The sequence below is a fragment of the Schistocerca gregaria genome, chromosome 7, assembly GCF_023897955.1.
Source record: "Schistocerca gregaria isolate iqSchGreg1 chromosome 7, iqSchGreg1.2, whole genome shotgun sequence".
Lineage (NCBI taxonomy): Eukaryota > Metazoa > Arthropoda > Insecta > Orthoptera > Acrididae > Schistocerca > Schistocerca gregaria.
In genome coordinates, this window is record NC_064926.1 from 411821536 (window position 1) to 411839478 (window position 17943).

Here is a 17943-nt window from a genome sequence, read left to right on the forward strand (position 1 = left end):
CAACTGAACGGCCTACTAAGCTTATCGTAGTATCTATAGCTTCAGAGTACTTCTTACCCTACAACCACATTCCAGCCCCACGTGACGATTAGATTTTCAGCTCCACTTACGTACTAAATTATCCGTTCAGTACCTTCATATACTTCCCCTATCTCTTCATCTTTCGCTTGCGGTGTCGGCATGTACATCTGACGTATCTTTGTTGGTGTTGGTTTGCTGTCGATTCTTATGAGGACAACCATATCACTGAACTGTTCGCAGTAACTCACTCTCTGCCCTACTTTTCTATTCATAACAATCCTTCACTCCTCAGCCCTCTCTCCCAAGATATCCGAATTGGAGACTACTTTGGAATATTTTACCAATGGAGAGAACATCATTACTATTTTCAGTATCCTGAGGATACACATTACGTGTCCTTAATGTAGTGATTTCCATTGCATTGTGCACCCTCACGCCGTTTATTGATTCTTCCGCCTTTAGGGGCAGTTTCCTATCCTAAGATCAGACAGTGCCCTGATAGTCCTCTCTGACAAAGTTGTTGGATGAACGAGTGTGACTTCTTGTGGTGGAAGTCTTCCGCCACGGTTACTGATTATTTGTATCCAAAATTTAAGCAGTGGCTAGGTTCTAATCCAGGACCGAATACGTGTTGATTGCTAATCAAAGATACTACCACATTTTTTTAAGAAGCAGGAAATATAGTGGTTGGCTTCGAACCGTTGGAGACAGGGTGTGTTAGGTAGGAAACCAAAGGTACAGCCTAGAGGTAATCCCCTTTACACTCCTTAACCGCACCCTTCCTACTTATTTTTTTGTGAGAGCTGGCGAACAGGGAACAGGTTAAACTAAATATCCTTATTCGAACAAGTATAAATACTAAGTAAAAAGGTCGTCGTTCCGGTACATTCAGCACTTCACTCGATCAATGCAACGTCTTTATTAACGAAGTGGGAAGAAAAGAAGAAAAAGACTGGAAGAGGGAAAAGAGGGTGCGACCACGGTAATACTTGCACTCACCCTCCTGCTCGGCTGATGGGGCGTGGGGCAGAGATGATGGCAGGGGTCAACATCCGAGGCCTGGCCACGATGTCTCCGGCACCACCACCGTGCAGAAAAGCACGAAAGGAGGGCAGAATCCAAGGCAGCAGCGGTGACATGAGGCGGCCAGATATCAACAGGTGATTTATCGTCATCAGTATAGAGGAAAGCAATCGTTCATCCCTTGAACCATACAATCGGATTGTTTTCTGTGGTGGGAAATGAGTGTCCTCAGGATGGCTAAAAGTCCACGTGTCAGTGGAGTCCGGCGGAACACGGAGGTAGCAGGCAATGAACTGTCTACCGAGTTTCCAGTCGCCTCTACATCACTCTACCCACACGTAAGACATAGAGGACACAATATTAGAGTTTGAGTTTCACACATTTTTTTAAGAATTTCTATGAGATAAGGCGGAAACGATACATAACACTCTACCGGAACTTCTGAAATCAGTGGAGGAAGTAGCAACCAAACGCCTTCTCAAGGATTGTAGAACCTGAGTCTGGGAGCATACCATTAATTGTCGAAACAAAGTGACCCAATAAATCCCTAATCTATTAAAGGCACATAAATGTGAGAAAAATCACAGAAATTATTTCATAGCTGATGCTGCCACTCCTTACAAGAATAATATAAGCAGATGAAAGAAAAGGAAACTGAGGATCGGTTACGTTACAATCTACTTGGCGTCAGGAAAGATACCCTGGAGGAAACTGTGACGCCGCGCTTCACATAGGAAACATAAGGTAACTTTCATAGGACACGACGACGTAGAAAAAAATTCTATGACATAAATTGAGGAAAGGTGTCTGGAAACCTCAAGTAGATATATGCTACAGGCAAATACCGGTAATATCCAATACGTACACGAACCATAAGGGAACAATAAGAAGTATACAGATTAAAAATGGTTTGTGGTACAAACTCAACCGTTCTCCTCTACTCCTCAAAGGTTATATTGCCTTCCTCAGTGAAAGTGAAGATTTACATGACGTGTTGAATGAACGGTTTAACAGGTGCAGGATATGGTTTGAGGGTAAACAGAAGAACAATGTAAGTGGTAGAGAGTATCGGAATTGAAATTAGCTATAAATTTTATGTCAGTACTGGGGATGAAGAAAAAAAGACCAAGTACTGCTATTACCACCAAGTAACATAACGCATGACAGATAAAGCAAGAAGGACGTAATAAGCAGCCTAGCAAAGATACAAGGAACATTTCTTGCCATGCGAAGTACCCTAAAATCAAACATGGGAAACTCAGCTTTAGGTATAAATTACTGAGAACATAACGCTACGAGCACAGCATTACACCGAAGTAAGTAATGAACTGTGAGAAAGTGTGACAAAAATGGAACCGAAGCGTTTGAAATGTGCCGCTATAGAAGAATGTTGATCTATGAGGACAGATAATACACTGACGGAAGAAAAAACGTAACACCAAGAAGGGGTTGTGCGACAGAAACGGTATTGGTGTTTCTACATCTGAAAGACGACGTCTATTCAAATTTCGCGCAGGTAGCGTAAGTGCGGCGCTAATAGCGCCACTACGAGGATGCAAATCAGCTTTACCTTAAATATGCGCTGTAATGGTGGTGCGCATCAGTTACCTTTTTAGAGTGAACGTAGTGATTTGATGTTAGTCAAGGATGCTTTTAAGGTGACAAAGAAACACTATTATCAACACCTCATCTAGTTAGAACGAGGTCTCGTAATAGGGTCACGAAAAGGTGGATGTTCCTTCTGCTATACTGCAGAAAGATTTGGCACGAATGTAGCCACTGTTCATTATTGCCTACAGCGTTTTTCACGACAAAGTAAGGTCGCAAGAAGAGCACTCTCCGGACAGCCATGTGACACTGTGAAGAGGAAAGACGATAGTGTTCGGCATACGGCTATTGCACTTCGTACGGAAACTGCAGCAGCTCAAATTGCACCACAATGATTCAGCGAACGGTTACAAACAGGTTATTTCAAGGACGGCTCCGGGCCACACGCCAAGTAGCATGCATTCTCTTGACCCCAAACCACCGCAATTTGCGACTTCAGTGGTGTCAAACGAGACCTCATTGGAGGGCAGGTTGGACGTGTATTGTCTTTTCTGATGAAAGCTGTCTATGCCTCTGTGCCAGTGATGGCCGTATCTTGGTTAGGAGAAGGCCAGTTAGGGCCTGCTACCGACCTGTGGGCGTGCTAGATACGCTAGACCTAGACCTGGGTTTATGGTCTGGGTTGCGATTTCGTATGACAGCAGGAGCAATCTCGTGGTTACCCCACGGAACCTGGTTGCTGTGTGCAGCTAGTCCATGAAAGGCATTTAAACGGGTGTTTTCCAGCAGGATAACGCTCGCCCACTTACCGTGGTTAAAATCCAAATTTTGTAAAGAATGTCAACATTTTGCCTTGGTCTGTCCGATCACCAGATCTGTCTCCAGTAGAGAGCATACGGGACATCATCTGACGACATCTCCATTGTCGTCCACAAACAGCATGTACTGACCGACCATGTGCAACGGGTATAGAACTCAATCCCACAAACTGACATTCGGCTCCTGCAAACGCAATGTGTGTATCTTTGCATGCTTGTAATCAACTTTCTGGCTGCTAAACCGGTTATTAATGTACTGGCATATCTCATTTGCAATGGCTTATCTCGCGCTTACCTAAACCAGTAATTTTTCATTTTTAATTACTTAAATATGGTACCAAGACCAATTTATTCCGTAAATTTCACTACTCGACATAATTTTTTAGTGTGCGACTTTTGCCATCCGTGTACATCAGTTAGTAGGTTCTTAGAAAAATCAGCCAGAGAACTTTGACTGCAAGACAGGACTCAGTGACAACGCACTTATAAAGACGTCAACAAATATCTTCAAAGGAGACGTACAGAGTAAATGTTTGGGGGAACATGGATCTGAATAGTACATTTAGTGCCAATATTTAGTGTTCACCTGACGGACAACAAAGTGGTCATGGTATTAGGTACCTCTTTGCCGAGTACGGCTCAAATGGCTCTGAGCACTATGTGACTTAATTTCTGAGGTAATCAGTCGCCTAGAACTTAGAACTAATTAAACCTAACTAACCTAAGGACATCACACACATCCATGCCCGAGGCCGGTTTCGAACCTGCGACCGTAGCGGTCGTTCGGTGCCGAGTACGTTTCCTATTTTGCTTCCTGGGAGAAGGACAGCGACAGTGTGCAATCTGAGTGACAGCTCGGCATATCATATGCGTGTTTATCAGCTGTAGTTATTCTCGTTTAAAACTGTTTAAAAAACGGAAATGTGAAGAAAAACACCGACAAGTGCGAGTGAATCTGTGTTTATCTCTGTGAGTTCCGAAAGCACATAGTTGTATACATTGATAGTTCAACTATAAATTTTGGCGAGGGAGTTTGCGAGATCCAAAATATATGATATAAATTACCGTATCTTTTGATTATATTTGCTAACAAGTGTTAAATTTTTACTACATAAAAGGAACCCATACGTAATTTTTACTTACATTTCAACTTAATACAATCTCGTAAACTGACATGTGACCTGGAGAATGGCGTGCTCACCACATGCCCCTCCATAACCACATCCAGTGACGCCTGTGGGCTAAGGACGACATTGCTGCCGGTCGGTACCATGGGGCCTTCATGGCCTGTACGGGGCGCAGTCTTTTTTTCAGATTGATATATGATGCCTTAACACATGGACTGATAAATGGAGAGCGACCGGGGTTGCCGAACGGTTCTAGGCGCTACAGTCTGGAACCGCGCGACCGCTACGGTCGCAGGTTCGAATCCTGCCTCGGACATGTATCTCTGTGATGTCCTTAGTTTAGTTAGGTTGAAGTAGTTCTAAGTTCTAGGGGACTGATGATGTCAGAAGTTAAGTCCCATAGTGCTCAGAGCCATTTGAACCATTTAATAAATGGAGAACAGTTGGGCAATAGTATTATATTACAAGGTTTTTGCTTTTTCCGTTTGAGGTACAGGACTCTACAGCCGTTTTCGTTATAGATATATTAAAATTTCTTCACGTCAGTGAAACTATTGCGATAATCAGGCAGCGCCGAAAATTTATGTAATTAGACTACTTACCCCGGGTGGATGCCACGAGATCCTACTAATGTGGAAGATGGGACACCATGGGGCATTGAAAGACAGAGGGAATCGCGTGTTGTGCAAAGCGGCACAGGGGCAGCGGGGGGAGAGTCTCGGCGACTGAGACGCAAACGAGCGCCGACGGCGTGGGCGTTGGTGGCGCCTGCAGAAAACATCTGGAGCGGCGAGTAACCGAGAGGCACGCTAAGTGCTGCAACGCGACCCGCCAGCCGCCTGGTGGCTGCTTAATGGCCGCCAGCTGCGCACACGTGCTCTGCTCTGCGTCCCACCACTGTCTCTCACCACCGACATCCCAGGCCGCCACTTCTTCGCGCAACTACTGTGGGTGACGCCTTGCCACAAACGCCTACTGGGCAAAACATGAGTCACCCCCCCCCCCCCCCCCAGAGGACATCACGCTAATAAAGTGCAACACGTCCTAATGACTCGATTGTAGCCCCGATGCGGCAAAGTTGACAGCCCACAATTTCCATCAGGTATGCTATATCCTCCTGAGGTTGCTCACTAATGATTAAACGTCATAGAGGAAACAAATATCAGACATGTTGATTGCTAAGTTTCACGCACTGTTCCAACAATTACCACATATTTATCTGTGGCTTTAGGACGGGATGAGTTCAAGGCTCAGTAAGGGCACGGAAACACTCACCACTCCAGGTACGTATATGTGCAACCATTAGGAAATGACGGCTGTCGTCTTGGAAAATGGACGTGTCGACACTATTAATAAAGATATAGGAGGAAGGGCGACGTTTGGTTACTGGGAATGTTAAAATAAACAACAGGTCCATTTATTTTCTCCATGTTTAAATCCACCCGGCTTTAATAACGGGCGATCAAAAAGTTTCCGATTGAGGGTGTTGCTGCAGCGCATATTCAAGGTAGCGCTACTACACTGCGGGTATATAAGCACCGAAAAGTACGAGAGGGTTTGGTTTCATACGCGACGTGGGTGCGGTAAATTCGGAGACGTGAACTGTGGCGAAGTTGTCACTAAATGCGGTGAAACAGAACCAACTTACTGTTACACCTTTCTTGCCTGTCGGAAGACAATCACCGGTAGACATTCAACGGAGAATTAAGTCTGTGCATGGGGTAGTACATATGTCGAAACCTATCATTGTAGAATGGTGCGCCAAGTTACATGCTGCTTCATGATAACATACGTCCGCATATCGCAAACTCGATTGGAGACACTAGAGCCACGGCCCGATAGTCTCTCCTCATGTCTTTACAACGTCTTCGATCCCTTAAAAAAGGCCTAAAGTAGTCGACGATTTCTGTCGAATGAGGATCTGCAGCAGGCAGTTATGGACCTCTTTACGCAGCACGACACGGTTTTCTATCAGATGAATATCCTTAAACTAATGCGTCGGCAAGATAATAGACTCAATGCTCACTGCAATTCTGCTTGATTGACATACGGATTCTGGAAACTTTTGATCGGCCTTATACTTTCGTAATCATTTCAGATTCCTTCAAGACATTACAATGTGAGACTGTTTTTGCTGTACTTATCCTTCCCGCATGTAAATTTAGTTTCTCGTGTCATATTACGTAGGCGATTTACAACGGGAGTCTCTTAACGGTCGTCAGGCGATTTTTCTCTGATTTTTCGGCAGATATTTTTTATTTCGTTTTCGCAATATGTTGTTGGAGTCAGTCCAAAGGAATACTACGAATCCCATTGTCGACGGAAAGTGTCACTTAATATCCCGTAACAAATAAAATTATTTTTAAAACGGTATTTTAGCTAACCATTCCACAGAGCGGTCTCAAATTAGTTTAGTACGGTATTTGTTTTATCTGTGTGTATTAAAGGCCAACAGATTTGCCGCAGTGGTAACACTGGTTCAGGTGAGATCACCTTAGTAAAGAGCTGTCGCTGGGCTGGCACTTTGCTCGGTGACCATCCGGTCTGCCGCACGCTGTTTGCAATTGCGGTGCGTTCAGCCCTTGTGAGGCCATTTGAGGAGCTAGTTGATATGGGAGTAGCAGCTCCGCTCACGAAAACTGACGACGCCGGGAGAGCGGTTTGCTGATCACATGGCTCTTCACATCCACATCCGCATCCAGTGACGCCTGTGGTCTGAGGATTACACGGCGGACGGTCGGTACCGTTATACCTTCCAAGGCTTGTTCGGACGGAATTTAGTTTCGTCTCTATAAAAGGGACACTAAAACACGAAGAACAATCTGTAGTCCAACAACAAGACAGCAGCACTGTTGGATGGCGGTAGCAGTCAGCGCTGACTCGGGTGCAACTGTCGCTGCTGGAATACTGGTTATTCTTCTTCTTTTAACGTCCATCTTGATACATATCGATAAAACACGTATCGCACTTGATTAATTCGAGATCACTCTATCGAATGGTCACGCGATAGGCAGTATTGTTTGTCTGCCTCCTGCTACGCACTGCAAAACCGAAATTGCAGGTTTCTGTTGAAGCAGAAGAGAAAATGCTCCTGAAGGGTCTTAGAGGTGCTGTATATGCGCTATACTACATATTTTCAGGTCTCCTAGAAGATGACCTGGAAGAGAAGGCCGAAACGACTGTGGACTCCAGTTAAGAACATATTAACAGCGGGAGTCGTAGTTCACTAATCCTGTATCACGTTCACGAAATCTGAATGAGTGAGCCCAAGTCATGGAAGGACAAAATCACAGAACCATCTCCGGTCTGAACTCCACCCTCTGCAAAGTGAGCCTGTGATGTCAGATTTAACTGCTGGAGTACTCGAGGCCTTACATCATTTAACGAGGCAGAATCACGACTGGTCGGACCACAGGACATTCCTCCAGTTAGCTAATCTTGAGTTTCTCTGTTATTTGGCCCATTAAACGTGTGTAGGTTTGCGCTCCTGTGAAGAATGGTGTCTTCGAGATACACGACGCCAAATTACAAGTTCCACTGATTCCCTTCGCACTGTTCGCTCTCGAACTGGTTTGTGATGAATCTGCATTCACAGACAGCAGAAAATCCAAATGTCTGCGGACACTTGGCGTACGCTTGTCTTTTTCGGTGCTCAGTTAGTAACGTAGACGCCTAAAGTGGCTCTTCAATGTTTAGAATATGTCCAGCTTATGTAAACAGACGTGGTGCTGTTTTTTAGCAAATAAAACAGATCACGCCTTCAGTACTCTCGAAAGGAAAAAATTCCATCAAATACAAGCGGAGGTGAACTATTGACAAAGTACAGATTGTGATAACATACTTCAATAACTTTCATTACTTAACTTACAGTCATCATTCAGTGTACTTTGATATGTTTGTTGGTTCAACAACAAGTGGTACATTTCTACTTGCAGGAGTAGAGCTTATTTCTTTTTTGTTAAGTGCGTGCTTTGAAACAACATGTTGCACGTATTGATTTTCACAAAACGCATTTACTTCTCTTCGTTATGAGACACTGCAATTTGAGCACTGAAATATGTATGAAACTTAGAATGCAATACGACTGACTCTGTTTATCAAGTTTTCGCCGACTAAATATAACAACTTGGAAATAAAAAATAATATTAATTTCAAAATCTAAACGAAAAGTTGCGAAATAATCCTTTAATGTCCAGATAGTATTTACGTAAATTAATTAATTTAATATAAGTGACCCACAACTCGTAAACAAGAACAAATATGATACGTGTATCAAAGAAGTTATTTTCCATAGCAAATGAGCTATTTATTAATGATGTTTTCTTGGCAATTATTTTAAAGGCCTATAATTAACAGTTTTAATGTCGATGATTTTAAATAGAATTACAAGAGAATAAATAAATTTCTAAATAAACCCAATATAAGAGGGATAATTAAGTTTTTTTTGAACATAATCAAATTAATTTTATTTTTGTTAGATCCATATTTAAACATATGTTCTGTATCTAAGTGTGCAAAATTATTGTACTGACGTCGCTGTAAAAGATATTGCAATTTTGAACTTGCCTGTATCGTATGGTAAATTTATGACGTTTAGCCAACAATTCTTATCCTGATCCTGTAAGCGTACCGAAATAAATAAATAAATGAGTTATTGATCAATTCCGTTACAGGCTCCACACCTGATATAAACGGGAAGGAGCACTAATATGTGGTACACTATGTCACGCACTTCGTAGTTGTGTGTAGAGCGTTTATGTATATGTAGATAGTGTTCCATTTCACTGAATATCAACAGTGTACCGTAGTGGACATTTCCAGCATTGTTGTCGCAGTGTACTTAAAATTATCAGCTGGATTGTCGCGACTCTACGTGTTAGTTGTAACCAAAGTTGGTCTTTCAGAGAGCCCAGCTTACTTTCCATGCAACCTTACATCAATTCTCGAGCATGGTTCGCCTCGGTGCCGCTTGGTAGACGTCATGCGACTTCTCTTATTCGCATGAGGCTGGACACGGATGTTACCCCGCGCACGTATGTCATTTGAAAATTACCACGTCTGGACACTGCGCTAAGGACACAACGGTAGTAGGGGATCATAACCACATTATATTGCCATGTTCCACATATACGACTGCAGAGTAGGACTTGCATAAGAAATTTGCTAGTTACCTCCTGCCTAGCAGTGTTCCTGTTTTATTCTACCGTTTTGATAAATATAACTTGCTCGCAGACTATTTAAAAGCTCCCGGCATCCATATTGAATGTATGATATCCCGAAGTCTTCATTTTCTGATGGCATCACCCCGGTTTGCAATAGGGTGCGCAATTTTGTGTTTTAATTTGTATACAGACCTCTATTTGCATGTTACATTTTAATTATTGCTCTCTTGTACATTTTATGTCACTGTCGTACCAACACTATTGTTTGTACCGTTGAATATACTGTGTTTGTCATTTTTGACTTTTCTTTTAAGTACGCCTGTCGGCATGCCAAACTTCTCACATTGTTGTATGATGTTATTTCTTATTCTGTTTTCAGCTGTTGTTGTACTTACTGTATGATGTACTTCATTAGCCTTTTCTTGTTTTGTCCTTGACTATATGATCATATGCATGTCTGTCATAATGTTGCTGTATATTGCTGTTTGCAGTTCTCTGCCAAAGTCATTGTCATCAATGCGGTCGACGGTCTGGTGTTTATCTAATTGCGCTTACACTTTACATTAAGAGTGTGTTTATCTGCTAACTTCGTAATTTTGTGCCATACTGCTTTCTTTCGATTAGGTTTCATTGGCACTTTACAACTGTGGTGGTTGTGTGGTCCTTGTAACCCAAAGTTATTTACTATTACAGGATTAATCGATACGAAGATTAATTAATAACAAGATCTTGTTGTATTCCTGTTATCCTCCACCAAGCCTCTTTATTCAGCGCAACTTCCTTCTCGATGCTGCGATGTGCGATTACTCCATTTGTGTGGACTGTCCAAGAACGTCGTGGTCGTCCGCACTTACGTTTGCCGGATGGTTTCCGTTCATAAACTATCATTGGCCACCGAAGATATGGCATTCTCATGATATGTAGCATTTTAATGATTGTCCTTCAATTCTGTCTATCACTGTATCAATTGCCTTCATTCCAGCTCCTGCATCATCATTATTTTTTCTTTCGATTCGTGATGTTCTGTCACTCCTACGCAAATAATCCATTCCCACTACAATTAATCTTCTTTTGAGATCCGAATTTAAGGTCCATAGTTCTGATCCATTGCATGTACTGACTCAACCATTATCTTACCTACTCTTTTCTTATTACTGTTGAAAACTATTTTTTTTTTAAAAGACTATTAACCCAGAGTCAAAACAAAAGACATTTACTTGCTGCTTGGTGCGCTGCTGTCGCCGCAGTACGCATCGGGACTGACCAGCAGGTGTCTCACGGTGGCCGTGTTTTGTGTTGGGCACAGTTCCGCCCGACATCGTGGACGACGCGACGAGCTCCGACGTGACGGTGCGCGAGGGCGACGACGCGACGCTAGTGTGCCGGGCCACGGGCAAGCCGGCGCCGCGCGTCGTGTGGCGCCGCGAGGACGGCGAGCCGATGCTGATCCGCAGCGGGCCCAGGGAGGTGGCCAAGCGTGAGTACCCTCAGCCCCGCCAATCGCTCTGCAGTGGGGGTCTTAGCGCTGTGGCGTTACCTCTTCCGATTGCCATTTACAGCTACAACTAACATCTTCGCTACAAAATACGCGATAAATTTCTTTTATTTCACGTCTGTGGTCACCCTGTTCTCCCCAAACTATTGGTTTTGGTCAGCAATGACTATCTTCAGATGTGCAGCAAAATAAAAAAAAAATAACTACAACTACTGGCTTATCAACAGCTTAAAAGAATAAAATAGACCATGCAGACATGTGTTACTAACATGCATGTAAAAACTGTGCTTTTTAAATTATAAAATACACAAGAGTCGTCTAGTCAGCCACGCTGCTGTTCCAAACAAAGTGTCGTACAGCAGAATGAGACTTTCACTCTGCAGCGGAGTGTGCGCTGATATGAAACTTCCTGGCAGATTAAAACTGTGTGCCCGACCGAGACTCGAAGGTCCCGAGTTCGAGTCTCGGTCGGGCACACAGTTTTAATCTTGTCGTACAGCAATCACAAAATGTTTCTGTCGGGAACTCACCAGATGACGCTACTGTAGGCGTACACACATTCTTCAGCGGTAATTGTTCGATGTAAAATAAAAAGACGTATACAATCAGTAAAGTCTGCAGTGGGCTGACAAGGTGCAAAAATCATTATACTGATAACATGCAATAACTTAAAACGCGACAAAAGATAAATTGCTCAAAAGGAAACCGGAAAGTGACAGTAAATCTGATACACTCTAGTGGTGATGTTTTAGATAATGGCCGAAACAGCTTTCGGAACACACAGAATAATATAGAAATTAGAAAACAAACTGCATAAAACAATCAGCACCTTCGGTCGGCGTTACCGCCAGAACGCCGCATAGGCGAGAAGTGGTCAGAGGAAATCGACCGCTAGAAGATCCCTTGTACCATGAGGCACGCCATTATAAGAAAATCATAAAACACCGTATCAGTGCATGAATCTTGTTCATTTCGTGTTTAGTATTTTACGATGCCACTTTGAATCCAGTCTATTAGGACCATACCGGTTAATCAAAAAGTCCGTATAAATTGGAAAACTTAATAAACCGAGGAATAATGTAGATAGAGAGGTAAAAATTGACACACGTGCTTGGGATGACATGCTGTTTCATTAGAACCAGGCTCTCCACGCCATATTGCTAGAACCGTGGAAGATCTCTTCCGCGCATCGTTTGGTGATGATCGTGTGCTGCGCTGGATTAGCCGAGCGGTCTAAGGCGCTGCAGTCATCGTGGCCTGTGCGGCTGGTTCCGGTGGAGGTTCGAGTCCTCCCTCGGGCATGGGTGTGTGTGTTCTTCCTTAGGATAATTTAGGTTAAGTAGTGTGTAAGTTTAGCAGTTAAGTCCCATAAGATTTCACACATAGTTGAACTTTTTTTTCTGGTCGTGTGCTCATCAGCTAATTTCGTCATACTTGGCCTCCCAAGGGAAGTGGCAAGTGATCGACCGACATCTCTAGGGATGCTGAAAGACAACAACCGACGCCAATGCCTCACCATAACTCCGGACATGCTTTACAGTGCTGTTCACAACATTATTCCTCGACTACCGCTATTGTTGAGGAAATATGGTGGACATATTGAGCATCTCTTGTAAAGAACATCATCTTTGCTTTGTCTTACTTTGTTATGCTAATTATTGGTATTGTGATAAGATGAAGCGCCATCTGTCGGAAATTTTTTGAAAATTCGTATTTTTTTGGTTCTAATAAATCCCCATGTCATTCCAAGCATGTGTGTCAATTTGTACCTCTCTATCTACATTATTCCGTGGTTTATTCAGTTTTCAAATTTATACTGAGTTTTTGATCACCCGGTATATGTAACAGAGATGCCTCGTCATATTTAAGTTGTTCAATTTTCAAGTTTGCGTCAGTACCACCTGTCACCATGGCCTATTTTATTATTTTAATCTGTAGATAATCCACTAGTTGCTTTTGTTTTTTTCCCTTATTTTTCTGCAGATCTGAAGATGGTCATTGCTGATCGAAACCAGTAGTCTAAGAACCTGTAAGTTTGTGACTACAGACCGGAAATTAAAAAAAAAATATTTTACATTTTCCGGTCACTGTTCCATTCAGCACCATGTTGTAGCTTGTGAAATACAATATGTTCGGAGAGTTGCTGGTTGGTTTCAACGTATGCTGGAAATGACGTAGACGGGCGGGCATATCAGGGGTGATCGAAAGAAAAGGTACAAAACAACACTGTGAGTACAAAAATGGCTCTGAGCACTATGGGACTTAACATCTGTGGTCATCAGTCCCCTAGAACCTAGAACTACTTAAACCTAACTAACCTAAGGACATCACACACATCCATGGCCGAAGCAGGATTCGAACCTGCGACCGTAGCAGTCGCTCGGTTCCGGACTGAGCGCCTTAACTGCGAGACCACCGCGGCCGGCACTGTGAGTACAGTTACAGTTACAGTCCTTAGTTAAATATAATCACCAGAGGCCTGAGCGCAGCTATCCACTGTTCCACGAGGCGAAGAACTCCCTGTTCCCAGTATTCGTGTGGCTATGACAGGAGCAAGTCCCTAAGTTCATCGTCTCTGTTGTAGCTCTTCGATTTGAGGTGTTTCTTTAGGTGACCAGCACACAGAAGTCGCAGGGTGACCAACACTTTCGGGCTGTATCAAAGATGCTCATTTGAATTCCTCTTGAACTTGGCCATTACACTTTGCTGTTTGAACGTAGAGACATGTAGACTCGTGTTATCGTGGAGCGGACTCAATCCCTCCATGAGAAGACATCTACATCTACATCTACATGACTACTCTGCAATTCACATTTAAGTGCTTGGCAGAGGGTTCATCGAACCACAATCATACTATCTCTCTACTATTCCACTCCCGAACAGCGAGCGGGAAAAACGAACACCTAAACCTTTCTGTTCGAGCTCTGATTTCTCTTATTTTATTTTGATGATCATTCCTACCTATGTAGGTTGGGCTCAACAAAATATTTTCGCATTCGGAAGAGAAAGTTGGTGACTGAAATTTCGTAAAAAGGTCTCGCCGCGCCGAAAAACGTATTTGATGTAATGACTTCCATCCCAACTCGTGTATCATATCTGCCACACTCTCTCCCCTGTAACGCGATAATACAAGACGAGCTGCCGTTCTTTGCACCCTCTCGATGTCCTCCGTCAATCCCACCTGGTAAGGATCCCACACCGCGCAGCAATATTCTAACAGAGGACGAACGAGTGTAGTGTAAGCTGTCTCTTTAGTGGACTTGTTGCATCTTCTAAGTGTCCTGCCAATGAAACGCAACCTTTGGCTCGCCTTCCCGACAATATTATCTATGTGGTCCTTCCAACTGAAGTTGTTCGTAATTTTAACACCCAGGTACTTGGTTGAATTGACAGCCTTGAGAATTGTACTATTTATCGAGTAATCGAATTCCAATGGATTTCCTTTGGAACTCATGTGGATCATCTCACACTTTTCGTTATTTAGCGTCAACTGCCACCAGACACACCATACAAAAATCTTTTCTAAATCGCTTTGCAGCTGATACTGGTCTTCGGATGACCTTACTAGACGGTACATTACAGCATCCCTGGGGAACACCTGATATCACTTCAGTTTTACTCGATGATTTGCCGTCTATTACTACGAACTGCGACCTTCCTGACAGGAAATCACGAATCCAGTCGCACAACTGAGACGGTACCCCATAGCTCCGCAGCTTGATTAGAAGTCGCTTGTGAGGAACGGTGTCAAAAGCTTTCCGGAAATCTAGAAATACGGAATCAACTTGAGATCCCCTGTCGATAGCGGCCATTACTTCGTGCGAATATAGAGCTAGCTGCGTTGCACAAGAGCGATGTTTTCTGAAGCCATGCCGATTACGTGTCAATAGATCGTTCCCTTCGAGGTGATTCATAATGTTTGAATACAGTATATGCTCCAAAACCCTACTGCAAACCGACGTCAATGATATAGGTCTGTAGTTAAATGGATTACTCCTACTACCCCTCTTGAACACTGGTGCGACCTGCGCAATTTTCCAATCTGTAGGTACAGATCTATCGGTGAGCGAGCGGTTGTATATGAGTGCTACGTAGGGAGCTATAGTATCAGCGTAATGTGAAAGGAACCTAATCGGTATACAATCTGGACCTGAAGACTTGCCCGTATCAAGCGATTTGAGTTGCTTCGCAACCCCTAAGGTATCTACTTCTAAGAAACTCATGCTAGCAGATGTTCGTGTTTCAAATTCTGGAATATTCCATTCGTCTTCCCTGGTGAAGGAATTTCGGAAAACTGCGTTCAATAACTCTGCTTTAGCGGCACAGTCGTCTATAACAGTACCATCGGCACTGCGCAGCGAAGGTATTGACTGCGTCTTGCCGCTTGTGTACTTTACATACGACCAGAATTTCTTCGGATTTTCTACCATATTTCGAGACAATGTTTCGTTGTGGAACCTATTAAAGGCGTCTCGCATTGAAGTACGTGCCAAATTTCGCGCGTCTGTAAATTTTAGCCCATCTTCAGGATTTCGCGTTCTTCTGAACTTCGCATGCTTTTTCCGTTGCCTCTGCAACAGCGTTCGGACCTTTTTTGTGTACCACGGGGGATCCGTTCCATCTCTTACCAATTTATGAGGTATGAATATCTCAATTGCTGTTGCTACTATATCTTTGAATTTGAGCCACATCTCGTCTACATTCGCATAGTCAGTTCGGAAGGAATGGAAATTGTCTTTTAGGAAGGCTTCTAGTGGCACTTTATCCGCTTTTTTAAATAAAATTACTTTGCGTTTGTTTCTCATGGATTTGGAAGAAATGGTATTGAGCGTAGCTACAATGACCATGTAAACACTAATCCCTGTATCAGTCATGATGCTCTCTATTAACTCTGGATTGTTTGTGGCCAAGAGGTCAAGTGTGTTTCCGCAACCATTTACAATTCGCGTGGATTCGTGGACTAACTGCTCGAAATAATTTTCGGAGAATGCATTTAGGACAATCTCGGAAGACGTTTTCTGCCTACCACCGGTTTTGAACAGGCCTTATGGTCCTGATGGGCTTGTGTAGCCTATGTAGTGTCTCACAGAACACGGCACTGTTAACGCAATTCCATCCTCGAGGACTTCGATGAGCATCGGACCTCAGACGTCGAAAAAGACGGTGAGACTCACCCTGCCTGCTGCGGGCACAGCCTTGAATTTCTATGGGGTGGTGAGGACGAATGCTTCCATTGCCTATCTGTCTCATTGCACTATCCAAGAGGTGCATGTACAGGTTTCAAACGCTTTGATTGTTACAACGTTTCGTGCGTTTTCATTTGAACACTCTTTGTTCGTGCCCGAACCCGCTTAATTTTACTGGAAAACTGTCTCAGGAAATCAGATTGTGATAAGCTCCTCACGTACCAACTTATTTCAGTTCTTAACTCACAAAGCGTGCGTGGACGACAGCGGTACACAACAAATTTTCCTGCTTCCCAAAGAAAAATATCTGGTCCATTACGCTGCGTCGAGCGCGAGAGAGATACATCGTTTTAGGTGACATGTTACCAAAAATATTTACCACAGATGACGCACAATGTTGGTACATGTTAGTGCAGTGGCGCTACCTAGTTCAAACTGCGAATAGTTTATTTCGTCTTTCTTTGGTTGGTCAGTGAAACTGGGGTTCCAGTACTGCAACGTCTGGGGACGTCTGTGCACACTTCAGTTTTCTGATCGTGCGCTAGTATTTCAAGCACAGCTCGACGACACTGCATTAACTAATCGTTTGTATTGTGCGTTAAAAATGCCACAGATGGAGAACTAGGCATTTTGTACACCGAAGTGACGCCAGAAAACCCCATAGGATTCCACTTAGTAACAGATCTAAACCATTAGCATGATCGACATATTTCAGTTCTTGCACTGCTGTTACTGTACATGGTAACACTTTCTGTCTTAACGTAACCGCTTCATGCGCTGTTTTATGTCCTTCTTGCATTACTTGACGCAATGATTTAGCTCCCCTATTCTGCATAAAGTCAGAAATATTCTACAATTTCTATTCGTTTCCTTTACGTAGTCTTCCAACTCCTTCGGCAAAAAACACTGAGCTTCATCCTCAGAATATCTCAATATATCGACAAACTGTTTGCACCACGAGGTACAGCTGTTCCGAGAATTTCTTAATAGCTGCTTCGTGCAACAAGTCTGCGCATTCACCACCTTGTCGGAAGACGTGTTAAACAAGAATAATACATTCCCCATTTGAAAATACCACACCTTAAAAACTAATTGAACATCCAAACACGAAACATCTGCTGCGTTCTACTGACAAATAATCAGAACCTATTCAGAATATTTTATTAATGTGAAACGTAACTTCTCTTCATTCATACAAAGAAATGCTATCGAGAGGGGATTACAAATGGATTCCGTATTTCTGGATTTCCAGAATGCTTTTGACACCGTTCGTCCCAAGCTGCTTTTAGTCAATTTGTGTGCCTACGAATTGTCGTCTCACTTGTGCGACGGGACGCGTATTTCGTTTCATAATGGTCAGTGCTAAATCTACTCTCGTTTTGTACACTCGCTTTTTATTAAAGAAACTACAATAAACTACCAACGGCAACACACTCTTCAAAACTAAAAATAAAAAACGATTCCTTCTGTGGATCAAGCATTAACAACTAATTTCCATAATCAGAGTTCCCTTCGACTATTACACGGCTCTAGCAGCTGATAGATAGCCCAAAACTGCGGAAG

The 17943-nt window shown here is 43.2% G+C and overlaps 1 protein-coding gene across 1 annotated transcript in view; it reads left to right on the forward strand.

Annotated features, from left to right (window-relative positions):
• The window catches only part of LOC126281991 (lachesin-like), a 1255045-nt gene that overhangs the window by 1136119 nt on the left and 100983 nt on the right, over positions 1–17943 (forward strand). The window contains exon 4 of the mRNA XM_049981377.1: positions 11006–11176. Coding sequence (XP_049837334.1) covers positions 11006–11176 — 171 coding nt within the window. The remainder of the gene's footprint in view (positions 1–11005; positions 11177–17943) is intronic.